This window comes from Mytilus galloprovincialis, chromosome 6, assembly GCF_965363235.1.
Source record: "Mytilus galloprovincialis chromosome 6, xbMytGall1.hap1.1, whole genome shotgun sequence".
NCBI lineage: Eukaryota > Metazoa > Mollusca > Bivalvia > Mytilida > Mytilidae > Mytilus > Mytilus galloprovincialis.
This window is the reverse complement of record NC_134843.1, coordinates 20,363,652-20,388,677: the sequence shown is the minus strand read 5'-3', so window position 1 is coordinate 20,388,677 and position 25,026 is coordinate 20,363,652. Positions and strand designations below refer to the sequence as shown.

General features: G+C 30.1%; 1 protein-coding gene across 1 annotated transcript; it reads left to right on the top strand.

Moving 5' to 3' along the window:
* Positions 1 to 379: 379 nt before the first annotated feature.
* On the top strand, positions 380 to 23,945 carry LOC143079173 (uncharacterized). Its single transcript, XM_076254403.1, has 9 exons — positions 380 to 536; positions 7,726 to 8,118; positions 9,547 to 9,894; positions 10,745 to 11,029; positions 13,905 to 13,988; positions 15,385 to 15,516; positions 20,620 to 20,641; positions 22,760 to 22,820; positions 23,310 to 23,945. Exons 1-9 carry the CDS (start codon positions 479 to 481, stop codon positions 23,433 to 23,435), a joined length of 1,509 nt encoding a protein of 502 aa, XP_076110518.1. The 5' UTR covers positions 380 to 478; the 3' UTR covers positions 23,436 to 23,945.
* The last annotated feature ends 1,081 nt before the right edge of the window (positions 23,946 to 25,026 follow it).

Genomic DNA, 25,026 nt, shown 5'->3' with positions numbered 1-25,026 from the left:
TATGAAAAGTTTAACTGTTTTGATCATGCTGATTAAAGATTTGTCTAGTCTAAAACATTTTTGTATCTTTTTTTTATAAATAAAACTATCTTGTAAAATTATAGTTATATATATCATATAATTAAAGTTAAGTTGTGACAGTATGTATACCATTAATTAAGCCATTCTTCTATATCAGCAACGCAAAGAATTTGAAACATGAAATATTCAAAAAGCTTAATATTTTCTTTAGTGTTTTGTGTTATTATCATAAATGACTCATATGGGTATTACATCTATGGTTAAGATAAAAATTAAAATACAAAAGACAGAACATCTTTTTTAGACCCCATTCGAGCCCCACAGATACCTAATCAAATTGCATTCTGGGTAATTTTTGTGAGTCAACTATGGCGGATGTCATTTCAAATATTTTGTTTGTGACAGTATAACATTAATAAGCCATTCTTCTATATCAACAACGCAAATAATTTGAAACATGGAATATTCAAAAAGCTTAATATTTTCTTTAGTGTTTTGTGTTATTATCATAAATGGTAAGTGCAAAATAAACGCAGAGTTAATGGAAGTTTACTTTCAGGAAATCAAAACAAACGTGTGACGCTCCCGAAAAAGGGGATCGTCTAGAGAATACACCTGAAAAGGTCTTGTATTTAAGAATATTAATATAAATAGCCATCTAAAGTATTACACGACACTAAATAAATACCATTGACTTTTCTTAGAGATTTTACTATTACATGTGTAGCTTTTCTCGTCGTCAAAAGTTTTTGAAAAGAATATTTTAATGCTACATGTACATTTATGTTGTTAGTACACAGGAGTTTGAAATCCTATCAATAAGGGGGTAAAAAATACCAAACTCGACTATCACAGTAGAGCTTCTCTCTGCGTTGCATTCCTGTCGCTTCTCTCAGAGAAGCTCTACTGTGACAGTCGAGTTTGGATTTTTTACCCCCTTATTGATAGGATTTCAAACTCATGTGGTTAGTATCCCAAATTCATTATTGGATGGTAGTGTATCATGTAGGACATTTAGTGTTACATATTTTATTTGTCTAAAAGTTAAACAAAAATATCTGAATCAGTCTTCACGCTGAACTGCTAAATCTACAGGCCCACAGCTCAATTTTTGAAAATTTTTAGTTAGATTCTGTTGGCCAGTAAGTCTGATTTTTACAGGCCTGAGAGCAATTTTACCAGCCTGGGCTGCCACTCGGCGTGAAGACTGCTGAATACATTAAAAATATGTACATGTAAAGAGAATAATATATTTTCTTTACATGTATAATTAAAAAGTTTTTTTCTAATATTAAATGACAATGTCATATTGACAAATTGACATCATGTTTTACAAAATTTACTGTCAATCTTGTCCCAACCTAAAGATAAATACAGAGATTCATGTGACAAGGAAGAGTTCCAGGATCATGAGGATAGTTCAAACATTACATAAATTATTTGTGCATGGTTTCATTACTCAAAGTAAAGATGAGTAACTTGATGTTTATGTATGCACATGCCTTGATTTTTCTCAGGCAAATTTAAGCAAATGTAAAAATTGAATTACATGTCCACGTAAGAAAGCTGACCATTTTGTTTCAGTTTGCCTTCCTTGTCCTGATGAAACCTTTACCCCTATACAAGGTAACATCATCCACAAGTTACATGTACAATACACCTTATTGCTACATGTACATGTATTTGGAAATCTGCACTGTTGACTTGAGAATCAACATGCACAAGTCTGGTTCTTCCAGTTATTTTGTTTACATAGCAATAAATGCAAGTACATTGTACTTCATGCAAAAATGCTAAATATACATGTTCATGTAGGACATTACCATTTCAAATAATTTTTCTATAAAAAGGTTCATGGAATTGACATTGCGTATCAAACATATTAAAGAACTTTGTTGATGTTCAAATTTGTATCTTTAAACATCACTTTCATTATTTCATATACAGTACCTTAGAGGTTTCCTTGAAAAAAAGCTGTCTGACAATGGTTAGACTAGTTTTGTAAACAAATTAACACCTAGCTAGATGCATTCAATTATAATTTGATATCCTGCATTTATCATGTTTTTCCTAGACATAATAAGGTTTAATTGCTGAAAGAAACTGCATCCTAAAATATTTAAATTTTTGTTTTGCATGTGATCATGGTGATAGAATTTCTTAATGTGATCATATATGATACATCCAACTGAGCTAACATTTTGATAAATGTATCTTACACATTCAAGGATTTATTTCTTTCCTTTTATGTTGAATTTAATGCAGGATATCCGTATATACATGTATGACAGGTACAAATGTATGAGGAAATTATGCAGATACATTATATGCCTGATTGAAAGTTGACAATTCATTTGTACAGTAGGAAGTAGAAGTAAAATTCAAAGAAGAAAGGAAATACATGTATAGAGACAGTTTACACCAAAACTTTTCCAACTACAATGGTCTAAAGACCAATATATAGCCATTTTTCTTATGTGACAGTGTTTAAACAAAGTTCTGCTAATACTTGCTAGTCTGATTACAAAATTTTGCAATAGTCTGGGGCTGATGCCTATAGCTACATTGTAGCTATATATAGTAGCTATAAACGGTGTATATTTAAATATTTGGTATATGAATTTAAAGTGCAAAATATATTTTTGATTTAACATGTAGCTAAAATGTCTAATAGATTGTTAGCTACATGTATAGTGCATCATGATTTTATTTGTAGTACTTCTATAAAGTCAAAAGTATATGTACATGTACAAAGATATATATATTAAAGTTTGCAAAAGAACCCTGTTCTGTTTAGGAAAAGATAGCCCAATAGAGTTGTAAAGAACTTTTAAACATTTCTTACTATCAATATGACCACAGTTTTGAAACACTAAATTTGAAATGTTTTATTCCAATGTTCCAGGTGAAAATTCCTTTAAATTAATTTTTTTATATATCTACAAATTGCATGTACTGTACGTGTGTACATTTGTAGTAATTCTCTGTTTTATTTTGACAAAAGATTGACATGTTAGATACATACATGTACAATGTTTATAAAAAATGTAGGTTTATTTGTTTATGATATTAACGATAACAACTTTAACAATAAACCAAATTCATAGATTCCAGTTATTTATTTTAATACTAAATGTATTTGTTAAAGGTTTAAATTAGCATATTTAGGACACATTGAATTCTGACAATACGTTAATTAAAGCAAGTTCATTATTTTGACACTATGGTAATAGATTATATCTACATTAGCCCTGGACATATGGAAACCTTCCAGGTTTGTATCAACACCTGCCCTGGCTGAATTATCTAATTGGCTTGAGATTAAAATAGGTCTGTTGGGTAATAGACAAGATCTTCCTGATTTTATCATGTTTATCATCATATTGTTAGGTGTTATCTATTTAAGGTTGTCCTCTTCAGAAAAACATACTTATCAATCAAGATTTCAGATATGAAGGAACATGCCCAAATACAATATATACAGAAGATGAATTATCCTTGATTAATGAACCTGAAAAAGTTTAAATCTTGTTTATTCTTTATGCCTGAATACTTAAAGGTACCTTTGTGAAAGAAATTTGAAATAGATTTAGAATGGTAAATATTTATATGCAAAAGTGGGGGTGTTGCATGTAGTTAGATGTTAAAACCTACGCAGGATACATTACATGTATACATGTACAGGTAGACAGGAAGTGTTACCTGTCATAACCTGAACATTGTCAGTTGTACATGATAACATGTAATTGACTTTTTATGGTTGATTTGATTATATAGGCCATGGGGTAATACAGGAAGGACTAACTTGTATAACATTTACTGATCAAATATTTGATCTGTAGCTACCATGTCGCCCTCTGATCTTTTGTTATGTTTAACAATAGTCAACAGAAATTTTACAATGGAGGGTGTTCCTTGTCCTCAAATATCCTTACATCTGTATATTTCTTATATTTACATTTGTATACAAATTCAATCTTGAATTCAATTACGGAGAAATAGTATTTTCAAACTAGTATGACATATTTTGTAAAGAAATATTTACAGTACAGTTTTAATGCATGCATCAGTATATGTACCTGTAATAAACACACTTCTAGTCAGATGAGACAAAACAAGATAACCAATAAGATTTTATCCAGATAAAAAATGTGAAATGGACCGGACAAGAGTTTTTTTCTGTTTACGTTTGAACTTTGTATTGATGTGACATTCTGGAATTATAATATTTGTTTTTCCTTTTGATCACTGTTGATTCATCAATCAGAGAAAAATGTTTATTGTTAACTTTTTTTAGCTAAACATGTACTGTTTATTGTCACATATAGTCATGTTAGGTAGTTCAATCCCACCCTTCTGAACATATATGTGTAAAATTATTTTTCCAAAAAGGAATGTTTTTATAAGCCTCTTTTTCATGACTATAAATTAAAGATTTGAGCTGTCATGCCTTAACAAATGTATGTAAAAAATGGAAAATCCCTTAAAAAATTAAGTCATATTTGCATTCTTTATAAATAGAGTATTACTTCTTTGTGACACATTGAGTGAATTACAAAGCAAGGTATGAGAATCTAGTATTGACATGAAGTTGAGTATTTTAGTCATGACCTTATTTGGGAGTGGTCATGTGTCACATCCTGGGATATAAAAAGTCAATAATCACTCATTTAAAATACTACACATCATTGACGATCATAAAAATCTCAATAATCGCCAATAAAATACAATAAATCATCTCTAATTGATTCACCAATTATACTTTTATAGGTCACCGGAAATCTCTTGAGAGATAAAACCTATGTACTTTAACCTTAAAAAGACATAATAATTTTATTTGTTGTACATGTTTCTACACACTGTCAGACTTAGAGCAATATGTTCCAGAGTAGGACGTTAAAACCCCAACATACTATTAAATTTATTACAGTGACAGTTTATGTTGATACATGTACAACATACACTACTCATATAAAAGTACATACTTTCCTTATCCAAACTGTACAGTCCTTATAAAATTTTATCAATGAATAAATATACTAAACTTGATTCATTTGTGTTTAAATTTTGAAGCTTTTTAATTTTTATCATGTTTATATTGAACCCATTACATTTTGATTTTCCTATAACATGTATAACGTTACATGTATAAATTCTAAATTCAAAAAAGTTGTATAGGTTAATCTTGGGTCTAAGTCTACCTTGCATGAATGAGTAGGATATTTAATAGAAGAACAGTTTACTGTCGCCTGAAATGTCATGAGATAAAAACTTGGTCTGGTAATGTCTGTTATCGAGTTTCACTTTTAAATAGATACCTTTTTTATTCTTTAGATATAAATACAGTCTTTTAATCTGATACATACTGTATATATACATGTATGCTTAATGGTGATTTTCATTTGTATGACAAATATATATACCAATACAAAGTCACTAGTATGATTATATATATATAATTACTACATGTTCTGTAGTAGGTTATGTGTACAAGTTCATAGATAAAAACAGTTTTAATTTTTCCATTCTATTCTTTGTAAATAGTTACATGGGTAAGTGTTTCTTAAATCCCAAATCAATGAGACAGGTTATTTTTTATTACCCTTAACCCAAGATCTAATCTTATCATATATGAATTTAAACAATATGAAGGCTAGAGTTTAAGTATTTATTTCATGTAATTGGTATTCTAATGTGTGTTTATATGCATATAAATGTGAAATTTACACAATTTAGCATTGAGAAATTGTAAATGAAGGATAGAAATTTAAATTACTATAACCCTGATTTAACCCAGGTGCTGCCTGCTGGTCCTAATGCAGATTTATTTGGAGTATAGCCAGGCAGATCTACTAAACAACATGTATCTTTTTTTCACATCTTATTTATTTGTTTAAAATTATATATGGAGATTAAGATTTAGTGGTCTAAGAAGCCAGACCGGAAGAAATGGTTTGTTGTTAAGTATATCAAATAGAATTTTCATCAAACTTTCCTGTTTCTTTTCTTTGATGGACCAGCTACATTGTAGAGCTCTCTTTTTAATATTTATCAGACCCCCCACTGAGTTGTGATAAGTTAACATAAGTCTGAGTACCATTAGACTTCAAGTTTATAATATTAGACCTGGGTGCAGGAACTATTTCATGATAACTAGCCTTAAAGTAGCTGTATATCTGACCTAGTTTAATTCCAGGTATAACTTACAGGTGATAATCAAGTGTGATAATCTCAGCATTTAAGATTAAGACAAATATTTGACTTGTGGTTTAATTCCATTTATTGTAAGCTTAAGGTCATAAGATTTTACTACATATCCTACACTACAAAATTACATACATGTATATGTCATGTACAAAATGTAGTATATGTACAACGGTTTACAAGATGAATTTTCGTCTTCATGAGTACTAAAAGCATACTTGAGTTAACTGAGAATTGCCATTGTAACAAACAAATTTTGACTCCTAAGACAACAATGTAAGAGTAAGAAATGCTTTTCACATGTTTGAATGAGGTTTGACAGTAATGATTGTACATGTACAAAAATGTATTACTGATTTAGGAAACATTAAAGAAATTACTAGAACTAAATTGCAGAAAGAAAATATACCAATATTGAATCAGACAGTTAAGAATAAAACTCAGCAGTATGCAATTTGCATCTATTATGTGCTGGTCTGGTTCATTGTTTGAACCCTTTTAACAAATGTTTAAACATGAAAACAGAAGAATATTGTTTATCTTTTGTTAAACATAATTTAAAATGTGTGCATGTTTATACATAATTTAACAAAACATATTTTGGGTGGGTCTTAACTAATGATAACAGTGCATCTGTTATGTAATTATAGATACCATATCATGTTTATATCATAGTTTTTTATCCCTGATTATAACTTCACTTATAATAAAGATTCATACACAGTTATAATCAAGTAAGTTTGTGTGTCCTGATTTAAACTGCACAGTAATGAAGAAACGCTCTATTTACCACTAGTTTAAAAGACTTCAAAGCTTTGTAAAGATCCAATTATCATACCTTATCCTATGTGATAGAATAATAGACATACCAGATACATTTTTGTAGGTCATTCTATCTTATTAGGGACCTTTATCATTACCTGGCTTTAAACAGGTGTACCATGTCCTACAATGTATGAGGACCATTCTTATAAAGGAGTGTTACATTTGTTCTTGATGAGTAGATGGTTTATCCTCCACTTTTTTGCATTGCATTCTCCTCCAAATATCCACTCACCTGTTTATTGAAACTGCACTGAGAATAATTACTTTTTAATATGTTTTGTGTAACGTCAGACCCTTAGTGTAGTACCATGGTGATTGTAAGAATAGATTTTATATTGAAATTTAATTAAGGTGTTGTGTTATAATTTTAATGATTTAACAATTACATGTAGATGTTGTATGATTCTCAAGGTGGTCAATGAGCATTTTCTTCTAGTGACCGAATAATATACAAATTGATTTTCTGTTTGAATAGTTTATGCCAAAGTTTAAGTAATAACAGAAACTTTCAAGTGTTGGGTGTTGGAAGTCCTAATTTTGCTGAGAACATATATTTCAACTTCATATTGCAATTGGTCATTCCCAGATCTCAAAGACTCATACATCAAAGACTTGAAACATCAAATTTACTGTAACTTATTTATTTCTTACTAATTGACTATTCTTTTATTGTAGGTATAGAAAGTATAAGTGTTCAGTTACAGGCAACTCCTTCAGAAGGAATTCTTGGATCGACTAGTTTGCAGTTGAGGTGTTCTTATACTACCGGGACAGGGGAATTTGTTACAGGTGTAAACATTATGGCTAAAATAAATGGACCATTTAAAAATGTAGCTACATTTTACACTCCATCAGTTCCATTAAATGCAACCCTAACAAATGATGGAAATTATTTATCAAACAGAGTGACACTAACCAACCCAACAGATTCTTTGACAAACAATGCTTTGATACAGTTTTCTGAGATAGCATGTGAAGACGAGAATGAGTACATGTGTAACGTAGCACATGCAGGTTCTGGTGGAAGTACTTCTAAAAATTCTACAGTTGCTAATATCAGTGTTAAAGGTAGGACAAACTCACATTACACCTTTTTAGTATGCCAATTTTATAAACATAAAAATATAGTTTCCATTCTCTAACTTTAGTTTTTCTCAACCATGTATTACGAAACTTATAAACAATACTTATTAATGTACTACAAAATACAGATCAAGTTGGAAATTGGGTAGGGTCATTTTTAATATTCTTGAGTTATGCACCTTTATAAACATAAATTTGTTTATGTTTCTGTTCTCTAATATAGCTTTAATTATACCCCCGCTTTAAAAAAGGGGGGGTATACTGTTTTACCTCTGTCTGTCCGTCAGTCCGTCCGTCAGTCCGTCCGTCAGTCCGTCAGTCCGTCCATCAGTCAGTCCGTCCCATGAAACTTTCGTCACATTTTTCTCAGGAACTACACATCCACCCTTTCTGTAATTTGGTATCAACATTTATATATGTTAGCCATACCGTGTGATGCGTTTTCAGATTCATCACTTGACAACTTCCTGTTTACCGAACACTTGTATGATTTTACACATAATAGCCAAGTTGAAAATTTTCGTCACATTTTTCTCAGGAACTACACATCCAATCTTTCTGTAATTTGGTATCAACATTTATATATGTTAGCCATACCGTGTGATGCGTTTTCAGATTCATCACTTGACAACTTCCTGTTTACCGAACACTTGTATGATTTTACACATGATAGCCAAGTTGAAAATTTTCGTCACATTTTTCTCAGCAACTACAATACAAGGATTTCTGAAATTTGGTTTCAGGATTTATATAAGTCAGCTATACCGTGTGATGCGTTTTCAGATTCATCACTCGACAACTTCCTGTTTACCGAACACTTGTATGATTTTACACATGATAGCCAAGTTGAAAATTTTCGTCACATTTTTCTCAGGAACTACAATACAAGGATTTCTGAAATTTGGTTTCAGGATTTATATAAGTCAGCTATACCGTGTGATGCGTTTTCAGATTCATCACTTGACAACTTCCTGTTTACCGAACACTTGCATATTTTTACACTATTAATATTATCCACTTGCGGCGGGGGTATCATCAGTGAGCAGTAGCTCGCACTTTCACTTGTTTAGTTTGCCTAAACTAAATGTTATGGAACTTTAAAACAATGCCTATTACCATAACATATAGATCAATTTCAAAATTGGGTGGCATCACTTTTACCATTCTTGAGTTATACTCCTTTGTGAGTATAAAAGTTGTTGTGTAGATTTCAAAAATGAGCGAGCTAATGTAGCTACAATACAGCATTTGCAACCGCAAAGTGGAAAAGGAATATTTATGAGTTGCAATAACTTGTTTCCCAATCCACTATAGATAAATATGTTTAAACTAAACTTATGAGTAAGTTTACAACAAATGTATCTTAGTAGTTACTGTTATTAATACATTTCATTTATCTATAATGTATTACAGGAAACCCAGAAGAACCAGACAGTGTACCATCATATGTACCATCAGCTGGGATAGAAGAAGGAAACAATGTTGTCTTTACATGTACGGGTAATGTTGGTAAACCACAAGGCAAGTTCAGATGGGTGAGATACAGACGTGACTCCAGTGGTGTTACTATACAGGAAACACCATACGAATCAGAAACCACTACAGCAGTTATTATGCCTGGAACCTGTACATTTAACGGTACCAGTCAGCTGACACTGAAAATGGAACAACTAGATAATAATGCTGTAGTCAGATGTCAGGTTGTTTATCAAGGGGTAGCACTAGATTTAAAACAACAGACTAACCCCATTAATGTATATTGTAAGTAGGGGTTAAATAAGTTTTGATACGTATTTATCATTCCATCGAAAAGTTATGAGGAAGACTTGAAAAGAATTTACAATTGTTTAATTGTTTTGATCCACATTGTTTCTAAATGTTTCAGGAGATGATAAGTCCAAATTGAATGAAAACTATAAATTTGCATGATGGGGATTATGCCATAATAAATAATAGGTTTGTTTGCCCAAACGCTGCCTACCCAGAAAAAAGCTGCCTACTCAAATTCTTTTATTGTCCTGATTTGAAGAAGTTCTTTTTTAATCAAATAGGCATGAAGACTAATAAACATCTGATCATGCTGATACTTCAATTTCTTTTTTTGAAAAAAAAAAGAAAATGCCTACCTACCTACCCACTGTCTCAACCTTTGGGTAGGGTTTTGGCAAACTAGAATATTTTTAAGTGTTGCCTTATACAAACTCTGCAATATAAACAGTGCTTGTAATGATATTAGTGGAAACTCATGGGGAATTCTTTTGTAAGCTTCAAATATTACTCACAGTATTTAAGAATAGACATACAGATGTGGAAAGCATTTGTCAGAGAGCAAATCATAATTCAAGTTTGCATATATTATATCTGTATGTGTTATTTGATTAATGTTAGTACTTAAAAAAAAACATTCTGTAAAGGTATGTAATAAAATTAAGAATGGAAATGGGGAATGTGTCAAAGAGACAACAACCCGACCATAGAGAAGACAACAGCAGAAGGTCACCAACAGGTCTTCAATGATTTAAGAAGTGTTTGTTCCCAAATGTACAGGAAATGGTTGTTGGTAAATTTGTTCATGTATTATTATGTTTTTCTCTATATTTTTTGTCTATAGATAGTGTAAGGAATGTACAAGTAACAAAGTTTCCCAGAAATCCAACATTTGCTGAAGGAGCAGAACCCATAACTCTGACGTGTTCATCAGATGGAAATCCTGCTGTAATAAACACAGATTATACTTGGCACAAAGAATCCAACACCAGTGTGACGCTAGGGACAGGGCCTACATATGTCATCAATAATGTTGTGGTGAATGAAACAGATAACTACATATGTGTAGCACAAAACCGTTTTAATGGACAGACATTCAACATGAATAACTCTATACACATACAAATAGGTGGGTATCTTTATATAGGAACATACACGCAAACACACACATTGAGCAATATTTTCACCTCAACCTTCTGTTAATGCTAGGGTATGAAAACTATAAGGAGAAAAAATACCTCATGTAACCATCAGGCTAAAAAAAATGGATGATATAAGTTATAAATAGTAATTAGGGAAGGAAGAGTTCTATAATACAAATATGGGCATACATATTAAAAATATTGAAATTGAATGTTATTTTTTTGAAATTACAATATCCTATGATCAGAAAATTAGTAACATGGAATATTTATTAAACATATATATCAAGTTTATTTCTGACTACTTAAAATTGTTGAAAACAAAACATAAAAGAAGAAAAATTATTAGGGCTATTCTTTATAAATACAGTCAATTGAACAATGTTGAAGTTGGCAATTTTTTTGTTACTGCAGATTTCGATTTATATGTATATTTATTTCTTTTAAAATTACACTATTTACTGTTGGAAAGAAATGATTTTTTTTATTTTGCCATTTTGCATGTTTTGTGTGATATGATCATGATGATTTTTGTTTTTTTATTAAGACTTCATTATAGAATTCAATTAAATTTTTGAATATATTTGCATTTTAGTTACCTTTTTTTCATTCATCTGTGCATGTGCATGCAAAAAAATATTTTCTTTATTTCTCATATTTATATTCTTATTCTATCAACAATTTGATTGTTTTATGGGTTGTAAAAAGTTAAATTTATTTTGCTTTTGTTTATTTTTTGTTGTCGTACAAATCCTGTAAGTTTACTTATAACATTATCAGTTAGTTAAATATCTTATCATGTTTATAAGCAGAAAATGTAGAAAAAATTAAATCACCAATCACCAAAGACTAATGAAATATTTATGGAAATTGTCTAATGCCCATTGAATAATTATGAAGCATAAAACCCTTGAAATATATATCTGCTTAAAATAATTGAAAATAAATATAAACTGTTAAAATGTGTCCAAGATCCATCCATAGTACCAATAATTAAAAAAAGGTAGTTTCGTTGCTCAAAATTGAAAACAGAATCAGCTGCTAGGAAAAATGTAATCCATATAATGCTTATAACAGAGAATATTTTAAAACTATATTTAAATGGACATTATGTACTATAATATTCTGCAGGTGTCTTTAAAACATGTGCAGTTAATCAGCAGTTTATAATATATATATATATATACCATCTTTTATATAATGTATAAATTCTTATTTGCAATAATAAAAGTATAAGTGATCTTCTCAGAGGCTTCTCAAAAATTGTATTTAAAAAATCAATAAACAAATTGGTATGATCAGGGGTTTAAAAAATCCTATTTTCCATTTAGACTAAATTTACAATGTAACTGGAATAACCTTGATACAATTTGTGTAACAACAAAATTAAGACCTGGTTTATATGATGTATTATTCACATAAAAATTAGCATTATATAGGATTGAAGTGTAGCATGATATATAGTTCTCAATTATCTCAGTGTTACCTTACTTTTACTGCCTATGCTATCATACCTACAGTATAAAAACATCAAAACTCCCTCGTTTGGTGAACCCTAAAAAATACCACCTGTCTAGTAAAATAGCTAATATAGAAAGATAGTTGTCATTATTTGATAATTGAAAAAGGTTCTATATGACCCGAATAAGACCCAATATCTAGTTAAAATTTCAAATACAGATTTATTGACCATAATCACAATAAATCATAGCTAAAACAATGACTTAATAAGAAATAGCTCTCTTTGTAGTAAATTAATGAATCAGTGTTCTTTAAATAATGGCTGAAATTCATGTTTTTGTCAACCTTAACCAAAATACCCATTTAGAATGAAAATGTCAGCGCTTTAAAAAAAACAAGGCAAAAATCATTTTATTCCACTTAATTGCATGTACATATTTATCAACTGAAAATATTTTTATCTTGAAACAATGGATTTAATATTAATATTATGGACCAACTAGGACCCTTACCAAACTTATCCAAGATGATATTTGATATTTTTGGTTTAATTAAAAAAGACAACAACACAAAAGTAATTTTGCATCAAATTCAGTTTTCCTTGCTCAGCAGTGACACATCATCAAATTATTACCACACAATAGCCCAAAAGCCGTGCTTTAAAGTGGTGTTAAAATACAGAAAATCAAAAACAAATGTAAATGTAAATGAACCACAGTATAATACTTCTGAGAAGATTGTTAGATAACTTTGTATATGCTAGAGCTTTTTTTCAGAGAATGACACCAGTAAAATACAGTTCTTGATTCGTACATATGTTTTCTTTGTTTTTATTTATTTTATTGGTAAAGGTTTTCTTATTTTAAATAGATTATTATATCTTGTATTCAGTTGATTTTGAATGAATAAGCAATTTCTTAAGAAAAAACTGAAATTTTCCTCAAGAAATTGTCTGAATAACCAAACAATTTTGGCAAAATCCAAATGTTCATGTAGACATAATTTTTGTTCAGTTTAACTGAAGTTGATGTGGATTCATTTAATTACGTGGATATCAATTAAATGTGGATTGAAGAAAATATGTTTTTTGGTCAACTTTTGATTTCATGGTTTTGGCTTTGTAATGATAGTCAGCATTTAATCCTTGATAAATTTCTTATTTCATTGAAAATTGAAATTTGTGTAACATATCCCCATGAAATCTACAAAAATCTGTATCCCATGAATAATAATGCATTCACTTATATCGAAATTTCATCAAAATTCATCAAAAACAAAGCCCTTTACATAAACCAAAGACATTTCTCTTAATTTCTTATTTTATGAGTAAAATGTGACTTAATCAAGATCTGTATGGTGGTATATTTGGCAACTAGTGCATGATACTTTTTACTTTATTAGACTTTACCACTACAACTTCAACTACAACTCCTTCTACTACTGCAGAATCCAGACCAACGGCAGCACCACAGCTTCCACCAACAGGTATGTTTAACAAATATCTAAATGGGAGGGAAACTAATTAAAATGATTTCATTACATGAAGAATCATACTACAGCTGTATTAGAAATATCATCTGCAAGGGAATGAGCACCCTGATAACTATGTAGTCATTTTGTATGGTCACCAGCCCTTATAACAAATCAAGTTGCTTTTAAAGTGCTGAAGTGGCAAGTCCCATATATAAAATTTCTTAAAGATATTGAGGTTAAAAGAGAGGATGAACATGTATGCTACTTTTGGATGCAGGTTAAGAAAATATGAAAATAGTTAATATGCTGTGTTTAGACAAGTTATGGACTTTGGAATGTAGCTACCTGTTTCATTCATCATTAGATATGTATACTGCTTTGAAGAAATGTTGGATAAATTATGGAAAGGGACTTAAAGTGTTACCCAAGTGTCTGTCCCGTCCGTTGCGTTGTGAAACATCCTCAAAATTGGTTTTTGTTCTCTCTAACTTAAGTTTGCTTCACCAAACGTGATAAAACTTATACAGGCTGCTTATTACCATAAAGCACAGATCAAGTTCAGCATAGGGTTGCATCAATCTAGCTGTTCTTGATTACTTTCCCCTTGTGAATTTAAATGTTTTATAATTTGCCTTATATTTTCAAGCAGGAGCAGGATTGTTTGTTTATTTTCTCATTTTTTCCACACTTTGGATTTTGAATTTGTTTATGCCACAGTAATACCAGAAGGGATGCATTATATTTTGGTTTGTGCATCTGTCATTTCATGCTGTATCGGGTAAACACTAGATTGGAAATAAAAGTCAAATTAGTTTAAGATATCTTATTTATCCTGAGGGAAAGAACTATACTTCAAAAGAAAGTAGATATTTTATTTCATATAAGTTTTATTTCAGTACTGAAAGTAGTAGGTTAGTAGTAAATGTTAATGCTCTGTAAGAAAAGCTTGACAAAAAAGTTTTATTTCACTTTCTTACACTTGCACATCTTTTCATCAACTTGGAACTCTTTTACATGAAACAATGGACATGATATTCAGGCCCATACTGAACTTACTCCTATGGAATGTTATGTCTCTCTAAAATATCAGATATATTATCATGGGAATAGAATTGAAATATATTCAGATATGATGTGAATGTTCTGTAAACCAACAAAATTTTCGTGACTTTTCTGATTGGAAAAATAATGCAAAAATATTCCTCACTAATATATAGCATGTATAGCACACTTGGGTCTATTCTCACATAATTACATCAATATCAAGAGTAAACCACAAAAATAAATTGATGCAAAGTCGGCGAAATAAAAAATCCACTTAAATAAGTTGGTTTACAGTATGTCGATAGAAGGGGCAAGTTTGAAATTGTTGACTTTATAAAATATTTTTGTTTCCCAATCATTGTAGATGACGATGGTATAGGTGCTGGTGCAATAGCAGGAATAGCTGTTGGTATAGCAGTACTGGTGATAATAATTATAATCATAGTTATCTTTGTCCTGAGAAAGAATAATAGAGGGAAGGATGACAGTATTGATGGTAAGGACAATGGCTTTCATAAACTACATATATAATATGGCTTATAAACATGTAAAAACGTTTTTGAAAGTTATTTAATGTATTCTTGTTTTATGAATCAGGCATACACATTTTATTTTGAAAAGCAGTAGGTTTTTATAAAAGTCATAAATTAAGGGATCGTGAAATGTGGCCATTAAATCACAAAAGTGCACATTAGACATGTTCATGATGTTAGCGTGTTACAGGAGATTGCAAACAATTGACACATTCAGGCAGAGCATTATCTTGCCATCGAAATGACGATTCTTAATCACCAAAATGTTTTGAAAATCATTTAAATTTGATGATTGACTGACTCCTTAGCAAAATTAAGTTGCTACCCAAATTGGTATAAGGGAGACAATTTGTCATTAAAGGGAAACTTCGCAAAAAAATCAAAAATTGATATTATGTTCATTCTGTATAAAAATGCTCAAATTCATAGATATTAAAGTTTTATTCCGCTAGATAAGCGATCACCATCGATTTTAAATTTAGAGTATCAATTCTCTGCGATCCGCCATTTTGTCTTCTTTCCCGATTAATAAAAACGATATGTCTATAAACCACAAAGAAACAAAACTACAGTAACCGATGTAGTCGTAATTGCGTGTCGATATCTTGTCAATCGTACGGTTGTTTTATCCGACTAACTAACTTGATACGAAAAATATTCTTACTTTTTTTAAATTACCTTGGTCTGTTCTTTTTAAACTGTTGATATTGGAATTAGGTGAAAAGTCAAAGTTGACATCATAAATAAGTGTTCCGTGAAAATTGTTTTCGAAAATGTAATTTGTTCATAATTCTTTAAAGTAATAAACAAATATATTTTGATCTTCCCTCATCTGATCACCAGCATGGCTTAAGGTATTACTTCCAAAGGTATTGTGAGGGGTGTGAGGTGACACGTTCAGGTATTCAAGCGATTTCCTGTCGGGCTTGCAAGTTCATGCATCGTTTCACTTCTGCAGGTATTGATCAGTGTACACGGCTGATAACTTACAACTTATAACTTTCCATTTTGAACTATCAGATGAATAATATACAACTCTGTCTTACTTGTCATTACTAAACTCATACGCTTGTTTATAAATTTCTGGTGTAAAGAATATAATTCATAAACATATAAATAATACCCAAAAAATAAGATTTGATGAAATTAAAATCTATTTAAATATTTTTTCCAAGGGTGAATTTGGGAAAATGTAATATATAGTCATTGTCAATAGTGAAGGACAGATTGGAACAGACCAGAAATATTGATTTAAAAAAATGTACGCACGATTTGTTTATACGACTGGATAGAAAGTTACGGAACTATAGCGCAATTTAAAATATATATATGTATACATTGAACATAAGAAAAAAAACATATATTTTGAATAAATAGGGGTAAAAGTGTTGTAAATAGACTAGTCCACGTATGCCAACAGAATGTAATCATCGAATGTCGATAGACTATTGTATACCAGAAGAAGAAGCGAACCAATTTGATTTAAATACAGGTCGATGTATAACTTTTGCTTTGGTTCATTGAAGCTGTGGACCTAGTAAAATCACAGATTTATATTTCAATAAGATTGTTCTCGAACAAAGGAAGTAATTCGTCATCACAATTGTTATATATGCCACTGGACGAACACTAATTATCCCCAGGGAATGTGAATATTTTGCTGGGAAACTTTTGAGTATCAAAGTTTCAAATTAATTTCGGGATTTATTTTCTTTCTTGGTATTCAATAACAGAAAAAAGAATAAATTACTTGTTCGCTAAATAGGGGTATTCTTGTCAGATAAAAGACTTTTAGTTATATTTAAAAAATAGGGAAATATGACATTAAATTGGTTCTGTCTTTTTTTTAAACATTGTTAAAAAGATGTGTGTCTAAGGTGAACGCCACAAGAACCCTGTAATACTAGTACGAGAGTATAGCATGTAAACATTCCTTCTCAATAATATGGTTGTATTGGAAATCTTTTCATACAGATTGACAACTCATTGTCCGATATGCATGTAATATTTGCCACATGACGCCCATAGTTCTTTCTACCATCATCATCTTATTCTGTGATATTGCTGTAAACATCGATGGTTCACACCCAAACAAAATGGGAGTAATGGACCTTCAGAGCTTCTCCGTGTTATACACTTGTGAAATATATAGACGAAATTTCTGTATTGAAATGAATCTACATCTCACAAACAGGATTTTCAAATAACGATTGTGAGTAATCACCTTACAAACCAATATAAACGTATGGCAAGATATAACCATGAAGGAATTTAGTTTTTGTCAGACGCAAGAACTCATCACTATATATATCATAAACGTATACGTATATATATTGCATACAGTTTCAAATAGTAAGAACAAGCGGTCGATGTCGATAGTCTGTTTTCTAACTGTTCAGAGTTAGACATGTCACTTGTTCATTCTTGGAAGCCTTCATATTCCCCGTCTAACGATGGGAACTCTTTCTGATTGTGTTGACTATAAATGCTTGTATGGTAATTCTGTCGTTTATCTGTACAAGCGGTTGCATTTCCTCTCCTTTCCCAACAAACAAACGAACGAAACGCCACTAGTCTGATTTCTCTGGAGCTCATCCTCAATGGCTCTTATACGTCAGGAAACTTACATGTATACTAATAATGATTGTTTCAAGAACAACGATGTATGAAAGAACTATTATAAATTCGTCAATATCAGTTATGCATGATTAAAATATAACTTTTATTACAACTACTGTATTACTTATTTGGATTAATGACGGCTATCATGTTCGACATTGCACAAATATTATCATAGAATTTTTAAAAAAATCCTCAAAAATCCTCAAAAGAAATAATGCCTTAGCTTAGATAATTGATATTCTTTTCACAAAAAGTTCGTGTAAATGATTGTCAAATGAATTTAATTATGTAAGAATAAAATGTTAAAAAGAAACTAAAAAAAAATCATGCATGTTGTATGTTGTATTTTTTTGTCAATTAAAAACTTTAAAATTGCAATAGTTTTATTAGCATTTAAACACAGCCAGATTTGAATACAAGTTAAGAAATTCCGGTAAAGTCAATTATATCAAACAGATGTACAATGGTATATCAAATTGGGTAATATTGCATTTAGTTTTTATAAAAGATTAAAACTACTATTTTTTGCTTCATATTTGAATCTTTACGCCAATTGCCGCTAAGAAAGTAATCAAAAATTGTTTCCTTTTATTTTTATACACTTTCGGAATTACGAATCTGAATTTTATTTTCAATTAATTTACACAATTTAATTATTGTATCTTTATTCTCATCGTGTATTAAATCTTAGTGTATTAACATCGTGACAGCATACTCTTTCTAATCCTTTCTGTTTATCCTTTCCAAATAACAACATGTATACCTGTGTACGCTTGAACTCACACCTGCGGCTAAATAGCTACAAGGTAAACGAATTGACCTCAAGCCGAGAAATATACAGTGACCTTTACAAAATAATATACACACTCTGCTCACACATTAGTTGCATTGAAATGATTATCAAAACAATAACTGAAATATTTTCAGTTCAATATCAGTAAAAATGTTCAATAAATATTTTATGAAAAAAATCTCAACAATAATTAAGTAAATTTATTCAAAAACATTTACTAGAGATAATTTTATAGGAGTTTAATTCAATCAATACAAAACGGTATATGCATATTCATTTTCGTTCATTCTTATATTGTGGTTCATAACTTCGACCATTCGTCAGCTGTGCGCTTTTAATTACGTATATTGTCGATAAGCTATAAGAGTTAAACAGATTTTATTTTTTCCCAGAATTCAATAAATCGGGCTAATACGTCACGACCCACTCGAGAATTCAACCAAAAAAGTTACAAATACTTGATTTTCTCCGTTATTAGAAGGAATATAAACTTAAAACTTTGCAAATGTGTTTTTTATGTTAAGATGAACATAATTAGATGATAAGTAAAAAATCGCGGAATTTCCCTTTAATAACTTGCACATGTAAACAAAATTGATGAAAAAGACTAATACTGTTGATGATTAAATGAAATGAATACAATGTCAATGGATTTAACATTCAAAACATTTAAATGAAAAACTAAGCTACTGTCATGACTGTTTAAGTTATCATTTTCCAATGAATTTTGTCATGAAGATGTTGCTTAGTCACTCAGTGCACGTTGATTATCTTTATTTTTTTATGAGCCTACCAGTTGAACCTTTCTTTATGCTAATAAGGGATGTGAACAATTGATTTATTGCTATTCATTGATTAAAGGTTGAAATGTGAAGTATAAAGAACAGCTTATGAATAAATGATTACAAACATATGACATGTGGTCAGAATGTGATTAGCTGCATGGTTTTTTTCCCCACAATCTACTTGTTAAGGTGGTACCTAACACTACAGGGAGATAACTCTGTAAATATCAGCTAAACGTTTTAATCAAGTTGTTTTGTTAAAGAAATATCAAGATCTCAATGATCAAAATAATTGTTCGTCAAACTGCTATGTAACCAAATTTGTTTTCTCTAAAGTGGTTAGTTCAAATTTTTTGAAATTTTTTACATTTTTGTCAAAGGGTCAAAGTAAACATTTTATCAAAATTTTATCAAAATTAAACAGCCAAATTAATATTAGTCAAGGTGTTGGATACACCTTAATAACAGAGATGTCTATTATAAAAAAAGTACCGTATATACATATAAATCTGTCCTTTATCAGATAATTTTTTTGGTCTACAATCATTCACGAGAATCTTAAATTACAACTGACATGATGTCCTGGACATTCAATACTGTTTTACAAAATTACTACAAGTGGTGGTTAAAATTAAGTTGCCCAGTGATAAACTGAAAGTGATTTGTTTCTGGACTTAAAATAGATTGAGGTATATTCGCACACAAGACTTATGCATGATATTATAGCAACTTATTTTATTTAATTTCACCTTTAAATTCTCAGTTCAAATCTACATTTATATATCTTTATTTCTTAACAATCCAAATTACATGTGTTCTCTTCTGAAACTGAACTGTTTTATAATTTCTCATAATTTTACTTTCAGAACCACCAGAGAAACCAAGAAAGTGAGTTTACTTTTTGTATCTTCTTCTATTGTACAATTAGAAAGGAATGGAATGTTCTGAACTTTATTTAGAAAACTGGCTAAAAAATGCTCAATCATATCTATTAATAATATACACAGTGGATTGGTAAAAACATACTTTTGCAAAGTAATTTTTGATTGTATTAGCTTCAAGTCAAGCAATGGAAGAAATTTGGATTACTTCTGTCTTGGGGAGTTTTCATCCATGTAATATTTTTTCCAAACTTTCTAAATACGGCTTTACAGAATCTGATAAAGCTTGTGCAGGTTTCTTCTACAGAACATGACATTGTGCATCTATAATGTGATTTTTTTTCTGTACCAAATTACTGCCATTTCTGCTTATAAAAAAACCAAGGGCAAGAGGAAAAATGAAATAAAAACAGACAACAGCATGGCAAGAATAGTTACCAAAAGACAAACAACAATAACAAACTTTCACTTACAGCTAATGATTGGGCAACAGGAACTTCACTCAAAATTTTATTTGAACTCAGATATTTAATAAGTGTTACACATGTAAATATCAGAAGAAGAGGATGTAGTATGATTGCTAATAAGACAACTCTCCACTAGAGTAGTTCAGAGTTTAAGCTAGGATTTTGAGAGCTTTAGTCACTTTTGCGCGCTATGAAAATCAACATTTTTTTTGTGCAACAGCAAGGGACCAAGGATGTATTTTACTAGATTCATCTTTGACTTTGTCAGATTTTAAAGGACTTAGGCATGATTGGTAGTCAGTATTGTATTATTTGACTGTATTGGACCTTATTATGAAAGATTCTGACATGGGATGTGGAAACTTAGTTCACAATTTCTCTTCAGTTTGTTCCAGAGGACATTCCTGATCAACAAAAGTAGGATTCATTTTTTTTAAACAAGGAATCACAGCAGAAATAAACTTCCAATGATTATATCACTGCATAATCATTATCATTATAAAACGTTGGAACTGTATAAAATCTTTTTTAAAGAGTATAACGACTGAAAGGAGGTTGTAAACAAATTAAGAATAGATAAAAGTTGCTACTTTCGGTTTTTAAATGAAACGAAAACGGCAAGTGACACGTGGATGATAAATTCAAAACGAGTCCAGTTCATCAGGAAATTATCATTTTTTTCGGTTTAAATTCCTTTGGTTAGAGATAGATATATTTGTCTCTCTCGTTTAATTGATTCTAAATGATTTCGTATTTTACGTTTTTAATCAGGGTCTATAAATAGTCATAGGAATACTTTTACGCATGCGTAGTACACAGTACAGGGAGCACCTGTTTAACCAGTGAAGACATCTCTGAACATTGAATAAAGTTCTATATTTTAAATGGAAATTGTTGAAAGTTTTTGATGGCAATTTATATCAATTATGACGAAAATGCATTCAAATGACGAATCTACGACAAACGAACTTCAAATTGTGATCGTTGGAGAAATATTGAAATTCAAATGCAAACTGTCCGGGGTGTAACAATTTCGATCAAATGACAAAACTATACTCCTGGTTGTTGAATAGCGAACTGACTGATTTTCCTGACTGAAATAATTATGATAATCAATTATGAGGTTTATTAATAATTAACGGATTAGTGACCCATCCGATAGCGATAAGCTGTTTAGTTGTAATCACAACTTGTAACACCTGTTGAAAATGTTAATTACCTGGGGGTCATCAACTTGTCAAAAACATAAAGACAGGTAGATTTATAGTTCATAATGCGAAAATATTTTTACACTTTCAAAATTGAAGTGACGAAATTGATTTGAAATACTTTCGTCAATGCGATAACCCTTTCGTAAATTACGAAAGTGACAAGCGCTAGCAAAATCACTGGAAGTTTATAAAAATAGGCCACTGTACAGCTTTCAACAATGAGCCAAACCCATACCCCATACTACACTATATAAAGCCCAGAAATGGCAACTGTCAAACAATTGAAACAAGAAAATATGACTAATTTTATGCAACAATGATCTTTTTACAAGACATGAAATTATAGTTTCCCACTGGAAACATACTCTTTTTTTCTTGTTAATATTTTTGAATAGCATTAGTTTCAACATGAAAATCAATTAATTGTTGTGTTTAATTTCTTTTCAGCAACCTGAGTTTTGTAGATAGAAAAGATGCATTAGGAGATAAGAATGGTCCATTTAATAATGTAAGTATATGAAATTTTTGAAAGACATATAATCATAAATAAAATCTTGACAATACTATTACTCAGTTTAATTTAACTTTCTTTTATATTATGGAAGGGGAGAGAACCTGTGTTTAATTTAATGATTGAAATTGTTGCAAGAAAATTTATCAAATTTGGAAGGCTGTTACACTACTTATACTTACTCCATCAGGTAATCAACACTTCAAAAAATAAAATTAACATAGAGACCTAAGGGAAACTTTTTCAATTATTGACCAAAAATTATGAAATTGATAGTCAGAGTTCGTATATATCATATATAACATACATCGAGGAAAAAATTTTAAATTTATAAAAATGAATTTTTAAGAATTATTTTCTGCAAATATATAGAAGTCAAATGGACAATAACAAGAAGAAAAAATTGTATATATTTGTAAAGGGAAGTTAAAAAATTGTGTTTTAAAAATGAAATGGTAAACTAATAAGATTTTCATTTTATTTCAGCATAATATACATTATGCAGACTTGAATTTTGATGATCGTCCAAGAAGTCGGAAACCATTACAGTTGAGTCAAGATTCTGATTTAGATCACACACCGTACGCTGAAGTGATGATGCCAAGAGTGTAGCTATCATCTAATACTGGTGCATTCATTACAGAAATCATGCCATTAGACTTAATTGTGTATTTGTATGGGCTGTAGTTATAAGCTTAATATGTGTGCCAAATTGTATGTGAATGTTAGTGTGTCATGTGACATAATGGCAGGTCATGTGATTAGAAAGTTTTTTTTATCATGGCACGTATAATATTGATCATGTGATTGACAATTTTTAGTTATGGTTGATATCATACTTGTGTCCTGATATTAAAGGGAAATAATTACATCACTGAAAAAAAGTGTTAAGCTTTGGCTTATGCAATATCAAATCATTTTGTTTCTGAACTTGTACAATAATTGTCCCTCAAGGCGGTCTTTGTATGGATCGTCCTAATCATGTAATTACTTTTAATGCTATCATGATAATAAGACGAAATTTATAATTGGTAATACACTTGTACAACTATAATTGTAAAAGATTTTACTATGAAGTTTTACTTCTGTTTGTCAAGAATCTCAAACTGATAAGAATGGAAATAATTTATGAAAATCTATACAGTAAAATTTATTGATGATTTAACATAAGGAGCGACAGGGCATGTTATTTGAATCAAGCATTAGGCCAGGCTGACCAGCACATACTAAGTTTAGGTATTTTATGAGAAATGAAAGTCTTCATGGTCTTGTATATACATGTATTTTGGCAAAAAAAGCTTAATTTTGAATGTAAAGGCTTTTTTCTGTCAATTGAAGGTATAATCATATCAGTAATTGAATGAAATGGTGAAATGTATGGATAATACATAGAGAAGGGACTGCATGTATTTCAATTATGTTTTAATATATTACAAACAAAAGTGCTAACTGTCATGATTGTACATAAAACTATTTTTATATATAATTTTTAGCTACGTAATACATTCCATTAGGCGGGATCACTTGAAGTATGTAAGATGCTATTTCATTTCACTATTGGTTTATTATATTAAATGATCATTATATTTGACTATAAATCCATTTTGTTGGATTTTAAGTTGTATTAAACATATCTGAGCACTGTACACGAAATACATATATTTTTGTACTTTATGCAAAATCAAATTTTTTAATAATAAACTTTATCAAAATCCATTCCCTCCAAGAGTAACATGAATAAGTGGCCTTGTAAAAAGTTTCGTCCATTATTTTATAATTATAAGTTACTGTTTAAATGCAAACTATTGAACATACATTGCATTTCCAAGTTTTTATATGACTGTATGTTTTTGCAGTCTTGTTAACATTTTTTAGATAGAATTAGAACATATCATTCCAAATTTCTGTGTTGTGAATTACAATTTATGAACTAATTATTTTTATTCAAAAGTGTTGTGAAATTAGTATTAGTTTGACAATTTCCACATCATATATAATTCATCGGCATTAAAATATTTGAACGTTCTAAGAAAATTACCCAAAACCAAGAGTTGTGAAGTTATGATACATTGTTTTACATTTTTATCATAATTGTTAAAGTTGAAAATGAATATTTGAGAAATTTTTGTCAGGACCTGTTTAATTTTGTCATTTAAGAAGCAACCATGGTCCAATTGACCATGGATTTGACTGAAAATGCCTT

Coding starts and splice junctions, on each gene's coding strand:
- LOC143079173 (XM_076254403.1), top strand. CDS start 479: ATGGAATATTCAAAAAGCTTAATATTTTCTTTAGTGTTTTGTGTTATT. Junction 11,030..13,904: donor CTCTATACACATACAAATAG/GTGGGTATCTTT, acceptor TTACTTTATTAG/ACTTTACCACTACAACTTCA. Junction 20,642..22,759: donor CCACCAGAGAAACCAAGAAA/GTGAGTTTACTT, acceptor ATTTCTTTTCAG/CAACCTGAGTTTTGTAGATA.